This window comes from Ictalurus furcatus, chromosome 25, assembly GCF_023375685.1.
Source record: "Ictalurus furcatus strain D&B chromosome 25, Billie_1.0, whole genome shotgun sequence".
Lineage (NCBI taxonomy): Eukaryota > Metazoa > Chordata > Actinopteri > Siluriformes > Ictaluridae > Ictalurus > Ictalurus furcatus.
The window spans coordinates 15,077,767-15,089,032 of NC_071279.1; the positions used below are offsets into that span (position 1 = coordinate 15,077,767).

Sequence of the window (11,266 nt, forward strand, 5' to 3'; positions counted from 1 at the left end):
TTAACACGTAACAGGTTACAGAAGAGCATGTCAACTTCTGACGCTCGCACTTAAACCACCCCCCACCACCACATGCCTGTAAAGAGAATTCAGCACACTTTCGCCCCCTGCTTGTGAAAACAGAGAACATGTCCATACACCATGCAGAGTTCATGGATTATCAACTCAGAATTAGGACTATTGATCATTTTGGTAATAGATTAATCGATAATTTTTTTTTCCCTTTTCTGATTAATCCATTTTTGGATTATTTAAATATATATATATTTATTTAAAAAATATATTAAATTCAATAATCGAACTCTTCTACAGCGCTCTTAACTAAACTTAATTAAATAACAGGTCACTAAACTACAATACAACATTACTGACATTTATCATATAATCTGTCACAGCATGTCAACCAAACGAGACCCAAACTAGCATAAGGTGACTGCAACTTGTTAAATTCAGCCAGACGAATCCAAATTAAAGGCAAAATAATCATCCTCTGCCTGCCTCTCTAACTGGAACCCTCCGAGGCGAAGTTTGTTTTGCATGCTGAGTGTGCGCGTGAGGTGAATCGTTTTCAGCATGTGGAATCGACTCCAAAGCTTTTGGGGTTGACTCTTGGTCTTAGTTTCAATGCCTGGAATCGATGAATCAGCTCTTTTTTTGGGATCGGCTTCGAAGCAGGTGAACCAAAAGCAGGTTTAGAGACTTGATGACTCGACACATGCATTTAGATAAACTACAAGTTACCTGACTCAAATAGTTTCAAACACTGCATGATGTACATGCTTCATGCCGTGAGTTTGATTTTGAAATCAGAAAACGTCCATCACCTAGACTAAACATTCATTTTATTTATTGGGGTTGTCACACAAGCTAATGATGTTTTGGTCAAAGTAGCATGAAATAATGCTTTCTGGTAAATATACTGTAAATATCACCTGATAAATATGACCATAAATTTGAGATACAGCTAGAAAACTATCAATATATACAGTGGTTAATAAGCATGATTCAACCTGGGACACTTCCTCCGTTACCACAATCGACACAAACGAATGATCACTAAAATCCAAAATATCACTCACATGAAAACACACATTGGTCATGTCATGAGAACTGCAGTGTAGTGTAATGTAATGTAGAACTCCCATACATTAGAGAAGGTTTTCACTGTGTTAACATACCCAGTCTTTTATATGAAATGTGCTTGAGGGAAGTGAAGTGGCACTACAGCATGCTTCACAACACGGCCCAACGAATCGATAATGAAATTCATTGCCAACGAATTTTATTATCGAATTGGATTGATTTTGTTGATTAGTTGTTGCAGCCCTACTTGAATTAGATTACTGTAATGCACTTTTGCACGAATGCCAACGCATCCATTACGAAATTCCAGTTAGTCTAAAATACAGAACAGCAGGTCCTCATAAGAGCTAGAATGTTTAAACACATTAGTCCCATCCTATTCAATTGATGTTGGTTTCCAGTTACTATACGTTTGGAGTGCAATGCTTGGTATCTAAAATAAATAAGACGCAGCACTTTCTACAGCCCGGGTCACTTTCTAACACACAAATCACTTGACATGTTCATACTGCTGCTCAGGACTATTAACAGAGTGTATAGTATCAATACAGTGCAATATATCGTACTGTATAGTTTATTGTATAGTCTGTCAGTAATGCTTGACTTTTGCATCAGTAGGCACTGTGACACTTAACCTCTTGTCTGACATTACAAGATTACATGATGACATGGAAGCGTTATTTACTTTAAGAGTGCTCAACTGAAAATTGGGTGGTCTGCCACCAAAGGTGCCATGTTCCACATTTAACACAGCTAGACGTAAATATCAGGAAATGAAAGCTGGATTTCTAAACTATCATCTCATAGTCCAATTCCAGATCATTCCAGAAGTAACTGAACTTCTGCTAAAAACAATCAAGTCTTCCCTTAGCACTGGTTATGAACACAAATCATTTAAACTAGCAGTTATCAAACCCCTGATTAAAAACCCTGATCTCGACCCCTGTCAGTTGTCCAACTTCACGCCAATATCAAACCTCCGCTTTATCGCCAAGATCCTAGAAAAGAAGAGGGCCGTTTCCTTAATGCCAACAACATAGTCTAGTCTATTAAGGAGAATAATGTAGTATGATCAATGGTATATGCGCTAATGTCAAGCAACACAAGCAAGGAGTGCCCCTGATCAGTGGCCAGTAGTGGGTCATTTACCACTTTAACCAGCGCTGTATTTGTGCTATGATGAAGCCTGAATCCCGACTGATACATTTCATGAATGTTATTCCTGTGTCGGTACGAGCATAACTGCTGTGCTATAACCTGACTCAGGTCTCATTTGATTGATCGTTATCAGTTTGTAGATGTACATGGTGACTTCCCTAAGCGTACTAAGGTAAAATTTGGTGTTCCTCAAGGTTCTGTTTTAGGCCCACTGTTTTTTTTTTTCTTATACAGTCAGTATATACCCTACCTATGAGTAAAATTATTTGAAAACATTTAAATAACATTTTACAGTTGTAAACTACAAGCTTTTTAAAAATGATATTATTATTCCTTTGCGCTACCTGTTATATCTGAAACTTCCACACTAAAACTGTGTATTGGTCTCTGTGCCTGCTGTCCTATTTTAGTAATTACTGTACTGTCTAGTACTGTTTGTACACGTTTGCACGTGCACTTTATGTAGAAATGTGTAGGTTTTATTTAGCTCTGTCTCCTCTCATGTAGTCCTGTGCTGTTTTATGTAGTGCCATGGTCCTGGAGGAACGTGGTTTCGTTTCACTGTGTACTGTACTGGCTGTACATCGTTGAAATTACAATAAAGCCACTTGACTCGACATGACTTGGTATTAGCTTCCACTGTTATGCTGATGACACGCACTGGTATGTTTAGGTAAAGCCAGATGACAGACATCAGCTTAATAAAGTTGAGGAATGTGTAAAGGACATCAGACACTGGATGCTTATTAACTTCCTTCTACTTAATTCTGACAAGTGAGAAGTACTTTTACTAAGACCACATGCAGCTAGAAGTAAGCTTTCTGATTACATATTAACTCTGGATGGCATATATAAAACATGGCAACCACATGGGGTGTGTATCTACAGGTGCATGTATATACTGGCATTAACTGGCCCTGTTTGTACATTGTGGCTCTTTTTTAAAAAAAAATAATGTTATATCTTTAATCACGATCAATAAGCTCACTCACCTGAGGTTGAGGCGAAGCAGGCTGGGATGTGTGGAGACCAGATGGTGCTGTACACGACTCCCTCGTGACCCTGAAGTGTGCACACGGACTGAGGGTGCTCTGGATCCCACTGTGGAAAAACATATTTTACTGCAGACATGCTCCATATCGTTCACAGCTTACAGTACTTACAGTCCTTTTTTTACTGGGTTAAAGTGGGATATTAATTTAAAGGTGCACTGTGTTTAAGATTTCTTAAAATTTGTCAAGATTAGGTCTCTTTCGGTTAAGTAGGTGGCGCTGAATAAGGCTCAACTAGAGTTAGAATTAGCAAGGATTGCCCTGACATCACTTTCAAGCACACTATATAATACTAAAAAGATGCAAAATCGGACTCAATGATTTATGAGAATGGTCACGTGGTTGCAGTCGCTGTCCTATCTTTCCCTTCGTAATAAGCTCTTGTGAGTGCTAAGCTGTGATATTAACATGTTAGCAGGGTGCGGAGTGGCTATAAAATGACTGACAGGATGGCCGTGTAAACACAAACATACATTCCTGGCTGTAACGCAGTTTTCCAGAGGAGTTTTTCTCAGCCATGTAATACTTTTCTCCTTAAACTATCGTTTGTTTGGTTGTTTTAATCACATTCTACATAGTTTCCAGCTTATTTGTGTTATTATTCTTTTTAAAACAGCTACTTCACCGTAAAACTATTGCACCGTTAAGCTGACTAGGAAATTCTTCTCAATTAAAATGAATTCCGCTGCTTCTCAGTATATACCTGCATACAGGAAGGAACAACATCTGATATTCGCTCGGATTTTTTTTCTCTAATACTTTCAGTCAAAAAGAGCCCAGTTTTCTCGAATCATGTTTGAGAAATATAATCTGACATACCTCTCAACAATATAGTTAAAAACTGAGCAAAACTGACAAAATAAAAACGCTTGTGGTGAATTACATTGATTTTTACTTGATTTCACAATGACAACTTTCAACAACTTGAAAACATACAACCTTCTGTTTTAATTAAAGTGGCACTCAAATGTTTGTGAGTAATCTATATTTCAACATTTTTGTTTAAATAAGTGTAGTGGAAATACTCGAAAATATCAAAATCTAACCAAGAAATAGGTACAAGTGAATCAAGAAAAAAAATATTATTAAACAAATAATTTAAAAAATGACGATTATTTAAAAACAAAAAATTATAGAACTAATTTAATCTAGGCAAAAACCATGACCACTCTTACAACTCAATCTACACGTTTATGTTTTAATCTACACACATTTTTTATCTACCGGTTTATCTACCCTTCGAATTCTCCTGACTTTAATCAAGCTCTCATTTAGAATCGCATGAGGATCTGAGAGTGAGCAGTTAATAAGCTCTATACATGTAATAGTTGTTTATGTATTATATTGTTTGGTGTGTAGCAGTAATAATGATTAATTAAACTGCAATAAATCCTAAGTAACTTCAGGTGTTCAAGCTCTAAGGCCCTGTGTACACTAGTGCGTTTTGGTTATAAAACGGCGTTATAAAATGAAAACGATCCTCGTCCACCCTGGCGTTTTCGCTGTGTTTCAGAAACGATCTCCATCCACACTACATGAATGAATATGCATGTCCCATTCGTGCACACTGGGCATGCGCATACAAGTGTAAACAGGAAGTTGGTTGCTAGTCCAAACCTGCGTTCCATGTAAGGCTTACGCTGCTTGAAATGAGATTTGTTGGTGATCGCTCTAATTGTAGCTCGCCTCTTGCACGTGTAGGCAGCTGCAGTATTATAAAATACAGAATTTAACTGCACAATGGCTGCTAAGAATGACAAGAAAGCCGGCAAAGCTTGCGGTTCAGTCTCCGTGTTGTTGTGTATACGATCAAGGCAGCATAATGGTCATATGGTAGGGGCTTGACGAATCCAAGAAGGATACACAGTGATCCAGAAGACCCAATCAGGGGACGAATGTAGGCGAAGCCACGCCTTTTTATGCCTTTTTACACTGAAACGCTAGCCCGGAGTTTTCAAACTAAAACGTCCAAAAAGTCTCAGTTTTCGAGGGATTGAAAACACTGGAGTAGTCGACAGCGCGCTAGTGTAAACAGGGCTTAAGAATATAATTGTCTTTTCAAAAAACTGTCTGAATTTTAAGTCAGGATTTGTGCTGTTTCTCACCACTTTGGCTGTGTGATCCCAGGATCCCGACACCACCAGGTTCTCGGTCCGCGTCTGGCTCCAATCCACTGCGTACACCTGAACACACAGAGTAACACTTCAACACCACTGTTTACTTCTTACCGATGTCTCACTAACTCAGGCAGTGTCTTTAAATTTAACAACACACCAAGAGAAATAATAGTAAAGCATCAAATATCTGTATATCTACTAACAGTATGTACGGAAACAGACAATGAAAAGTTCTTCCACGGCTTTGGGATGTTCTTGAGAGTTTAAGGGAATAACAATAAAAGCTGCCATTTCTTTTTATTTCGCCTAATCTCACGGCAAATCTGCCTGACCGTCATCTGTGTCGTTTAAATATCATTTTAACAGTGTATTTTGTGATGTTTAACACAGTTCATCAACCTATAATGGCAATTTCAAACATTAGAAAAATTGTCACAATAGTGCTATGAGAGAAATCTGTATATTTTTCTAGCCCTAAGATTAGCTCCACCCACAGCCAAAACAGAGCTGCTGTTTTTTTCTTTTTCTTGCCATTAAAAAATAAATAAATATATAAATAAATAATTCACTTGGATCATACTGACATACACCATGAAGAAGTGCTACATCATGTAGAGAATCCAAACGAGTAACTAAGTCGTGCATTTCACCTCTTGAGTGTGCTCCTTCAGCACTCGGATAGGCCCTTGCGGGTTGGCTGTGTCCCAAATCTGCAGTGAGCCGTCACCAGCTCCGGTCACAAGCACGTGCTCGTTGTTCTCGCTCCACGTCACGTCAAAAAGCCCATCATTCCAGTCAAAGCTGTGCATAAGGAACACACAGCAAGGGGTTATTAAGAACTCTGTGCCAAATGAATAAACAGAAATGGAAAAGCATGTCCAAACCACACCTTCTCATGAGCACAATGTCCGCTTCCCTCTGCTCCAGCACCAGCAGCGTTCCACATCCTGAAACATACAGAGAAATTTTAAACACTCAAAATCAACACTATGTACAATGGGTACATTAAAGGAAAGATTTACCCTGAGCAACATGCATACTGATTTATATAATTAACATATAACCTTCAATAGCATGCAAGATTTGTTCAGAATGTAATTCTGAGCTGCTTTTATTTAGTCTAAAATTCTTGTTGGTTTATTTTCACTTTGGCTGACGGTTTTACCGGAGTTTGCACTTTGTGCTTGCTCGCTAACATGACAAGGTGCACCTTTTTTGTCTTATTAACATTAAGAGAAAGAAAAAGAGACACTGGTGAGGGAATGCCTGTTTATAGCTGGAGGCATGACATGGGGCGGAGCCGGCATGGGGGCAAAACAATCCTTTCCCCCTGACTGGAAAAGCATGGTGTTAACCCAGTATGGCCTACGTAGAATCACTTCTGCCGCTCGACAGAGCAAGATACATAGAAAAACTGAGCCATATTGGGTCGGATTGTCCGTACAGTATCTGTGACTGGACGAATGACTCAACAGCCAGAGGTGCTGTTTCCCCACATTTTTTGTTACTTGATTGAGTTTCCAGGTAAGAGACAGCTAATCTCAGATTATTCAATCTGACTGTAATATCAGTATCCCAGGGTCAGCCAACAGTTTATATTGTCATCCCATGTCCATTAAAGCTATGAAATAAAAAACTAGTATGTCTTAGCATGTTAAATGAATACATTCCATGCACAGTTTCAACTGTAGCAGTGACATTCCTCAGTGCTACTAGCCTATATTAGCCAGCGGCTGTGTCTCAGTTGGTAGAGTGGGTTGTCCACAAATCGTAGGGTTGGTGGTTCGATTCCCGGCCCACGTAACTCCACATGCCAAAGTGCCCTTGAGCAAGACACTGAACCTCAAGTTGCTCCCGATGGCAAGTTAACGCCTTGCATGGCAGCTCTGCTACCATCGGTGTGTGAATGGATGAATGAGAACCAGTGTAAAGCGCTTTGTAACCGCTAACGTTAAAAAAAATCGCTATATAAGTGCAGACCATTTACAACTTGTATATCGGCGATGTGATAGATCACACAGGAATCTACTCGCAGAGCAACATGAAGAATTACAGGTCCCCAGAAGCTCACAATTTTTCCACCAGTGCCACACAGCAACTTTTCCTCATTGCACCAAGCAAAAATCAATCATAATCATTACAAAGAGCCTAACACGGTCTATATGCGTTAATTTGAATAGCCCCCCCACGGTATAAACGGATATGACGTTTTCGTGGGCGTTCCCAGTAATACCAACAGCAGTAACTAACTTGTCTCTCTGATGTTTCACGACATTAAAGGTAACTATAAGTATGAAGTATCATCAACTAATAAATAAATAAATAAATAAGTGCTGTGGTATAATAGGAATAAAGCACTCTGAGACGTACTGTTATAGGAAAGTCAGTTTGATATGCAAATGACCACGACGATGCAATGAATATGCAAATTAGGGTATGGCGTCTTCTGACGACTCCTAGTGACATTCTGAGCATGTATTACCTACTGAACTTTCCCCTGAAAAGAGTTGTCAGATAAAGATGTAATACCTGCTATCCCGTAATACTGAGCTGTAGCGCAGGCCATTGTGTTGTGGAGAAACGGGGACATTTCCACCGCATAACCGTGTCGAGCTGGAAACCTGAACCCCTTCATCCTCCCTCTCCTTTATCTACACTGACATGACTCCGAAAATATCCAGAGAAACCGCTCCACCGTTAACTAATGCTAAAGCAGTTCCAAATACTACCTGGCTAACAACCATTATTAGCTCCTATTAATATTACAAAAAAAATACGAAATGACACCACTCCTCAAAATATTATTTCACATAATTAGTGTATTTTTAGTTCATAATTCAGTCCGTGTATAACGTATCCAGCGCTAACTTCGCTGCTTCACACGTTTCCTTACTACTTCCTTGTTTTGGTTCTTAGGAAGAAAGGCCAAGTTACAAATGGCTCCAAGTCTCTACATATGTGCACTACATAGACTATAAAATAACGGATTATAAACGCTTTTGTAGTGCACTAGCTAGCTAAGAAGAAGTCGTTTGGTATTGAGCCCTGAGAGTCTAGCGGTTATTGGTGGATTGGTAATTACGTAATCAATATTAAGAGCATTCATTGGCTGAGGAGATTGTCATCGTTTCTCCACCAAAGGCTAGAGTTGTATCTGTCAGATAAATAAGGATTATTTGTTTGTTTGTTTGTTTGTTTGTTTGTTTTTAAAGCCACCGTGTTTGTTCTTGTACAGATGGTTAATCACACCACATACTTCCGTTAATACAAGTAGTCTTACTTTACAGTCGTCATAGCAACCGATAGTCTCAAATATATGTATTTAAAAAAAAAATGCTGGAAAAAATTCCCGGATGTTAGACTTGTATACTATGGCAGTATGGCAGTACACAGAATTCAAGTGGTTATATGAATTGAAAAAGAGCCACACTGCTTTTATGCCCCCCGCGGCTTCAGTTCTCTCAAACTGGACTCAAACACTTGTCAGATTATTTAAGTAAGGCATGAGGTGTAGTACATAGTTTATCCACTGTGTGGAGCCATTGTTCTTACAATACGCATCGAATAGCTGTGTGTTCGGTTTTAAGGACAACTCGATCCCAGATGAAAACACATTCATAATGTCTATGTTGAAATATTTGTGACCTTCTTAGCGATCCTGTTGCTAATTTGTTGGTCAGTACGGTATTTTCGTTACTCCTCTGAAAACTCCTTTTGTGATACTCTGACGTCACAGGGTGACGTCGCTAGCGTGCTTAGAATGGTGTTTAGTAAGAGAAATAAAATCCAACAATCTCAGAGACATAAGGGATAAGAGTCAGGTTTTACTGCTCCTAAAAACCAAAGCGCATGAGTTTCTTTTCTCACTCGCCATTTACCAGCCATGTTCAACATCATATTAATGAGAAGTAGTGGAGATGTTAGACTGAAAGTCCCAGAATGCAGGGCAGCACGACAGAGACTCGGCTCGGCTATTTAACAATTTTTAGGAGATGACGATGAACACGATGACATTGATGGAGATATTAGCATGAAAGTTGAAGCTCTGTATGCTGATCTGTTTGAGCAGAGTGTACACATGAAGAGTTGAGAGAGCTGGACAGACTGAAGGACTAAAGCGCTGCTGCATCACTCTCTTTAGCTAGACATGAAGCGAGAGCGAAATCTCACTGGCACCACGATCATTCAGAAGATTAATGTGCAAGTCGTTTCTCGTTTTCTGCTGCTAATTTAGCATATGGTGTAACCCTGTAAAACCAGCTGGACTTTCTCACACCGGTGTTTATAGTGGTGAAGATCACGTGTGTGTCTGATATACGGCGGCCTCTTCAAAGCCGTGGGCCTGGCCTGAGAAACAGTGTTCTAAAGCAGATAAGCGGCGGATTTACGGCCCCGCTCCGTTCCCATGCGTGTCTGCGGTCTGCAGCCGCCGTCTGCCCTAATCCCTATTCACTTGGAAATGCTGATACTTTTCCCTTTTAGGAATGTAAGGACAGGGTTTAATGGCGTGACAGTGATTTACTCGTGTAAAACTGTCCAGCATAAAGGGAGTGGATTAGAGGGGCACAGGGAGCCATTTTGGGGAGGAGTGACCTCTCTTGTTTTCAGTTAATGCTTTGAAGGTTGCAAGTTTCGAGGCCGGAGGTTCACACACACCAAAACGGCTGCACCTCATAAGCGTGTCGTTTTGAAGTTCACTCTGAAGACGCATTCTTGCTCTTTACGCGGCTTGAACGACGTCTTCCAATGGAGTTCATTTAAGAAAAGCCAATGAAATTGCTTTGATTGTAGTCGATCAGTTTAATATCGCTTTAATCAGAGAGCAGGTCTAGGGTCTGTAATACCTTCTTACACAAAAATCATACGTATTTCAGGTGACATGGCATTGTGTGAACAATACAGAATTTGGAAAGCATGTGAAGCTGCATTTTAGCATGTTATGCCTTCAAATTGGATATGTGAATTTAAGTAAACACACATGACATCATGGGGAAAATACCTGATCACGTTTGAAAATAACACCACACGCCCTACACGTGAAAAATGAATGAATCTGGGGGAAAACAAATCAGATGTGGAAAATTTTTTAAAAGGCCACAGTCCAAGTGGGAAAAAGTGTATAACATGAAATGGTTAAAAGCCGCGTGTGAATTTCATATATTAATTCACACGTGAATTACTCACAGCATTCATCAAGAGGTTTTTTTGTTTTGTTTTGTTTTGTTTTGTTTTGTTTTTTAGGAGTGCTAGTTTTCCTAAAGGTTTCTACCTGGAACTCATTCTGACAGGAAATCATACTATTCCGGGGATCAACGACGAACCTTTAGCAGTTCTTCCACCTTTAAAAGTTCTGGGAAATGAACGTTTATTTATTTATTTATTTATTTATTTATTTATTTAATCAAAACTGTCTCCCCAAATTTTTCATACTTAGTTTATACGATAGATTTTGTATTTTTCAGATCGCCTTTAAGAACGCCTTTGGCAAAAGAAGAGCGTATTGAAATCATCCTCATGGCTGGATCGGGAAGCTGTCGCAAGGTTGCGATCCACTTTAAGAGGAAGCGTGGCGAGCACGTCACACGCGACACTGCAGCCAAACTTATTAACAAATTCAAAAAGACTGGAAGACTGGACGTCCATGAACTTCCACTGACGAAGACACGACCGACGTGGTGCTGGCAAACTCATTCCCCTGTGTATGGAGACTTTTGGGACACCCTGTAGATCAAAAAATGTTTCTAAGTGAACTCAATGTATAAAAGGATGGTTTGGTGAAAATGAAAGAAAACAATGATAATATTCCATTTACCCAAATCTTCAGGGCATGCTGTTATAGGAAAATAATCCATGATG

The 11,266-nt window shown here is 39.5% G+C and overlaps 1 protein-coding gene across 1 annotated transcript in view; it reads right to left on the reverse strand.

Moving 5' to 3' along the window:
- Positions 1-8,334, reverse strand: part of pex7 (peroxisomal biogenesis factor 7) — a 42,831-nt gene extending 34,497 nt beyond the window's left edge. The window contains exons 1-5 of the mRNA XM_053614160.1: positions 7,940-8,334; positions 6,300-6,357; positions 6,061-6,211; positions 5,399-5,476; positions 3,234-3,342 (exon numbers count right to left, since the gene is read on the reverse strand). Coding sequence (XP_053470135.1) covers positions 3,234-3,342; positions 5,399-5,476; positions 6,061-6,211; positions 6,300-6,357; positions 7,940-8,045 — 502 coding nt within the window. The 5' untranslated portion in view covers positions 8,046-8,334. The remainder of the gene's footprint in view (positions 1-3,233; positions 3,343-5,398; positions 5,477-6,060; positions 6,212-6,299; positions 6,358-7,939) is intronic.
- Between the last annotated feature and the right edge of the window lie 2,932 nt (positions 8,335-11,266).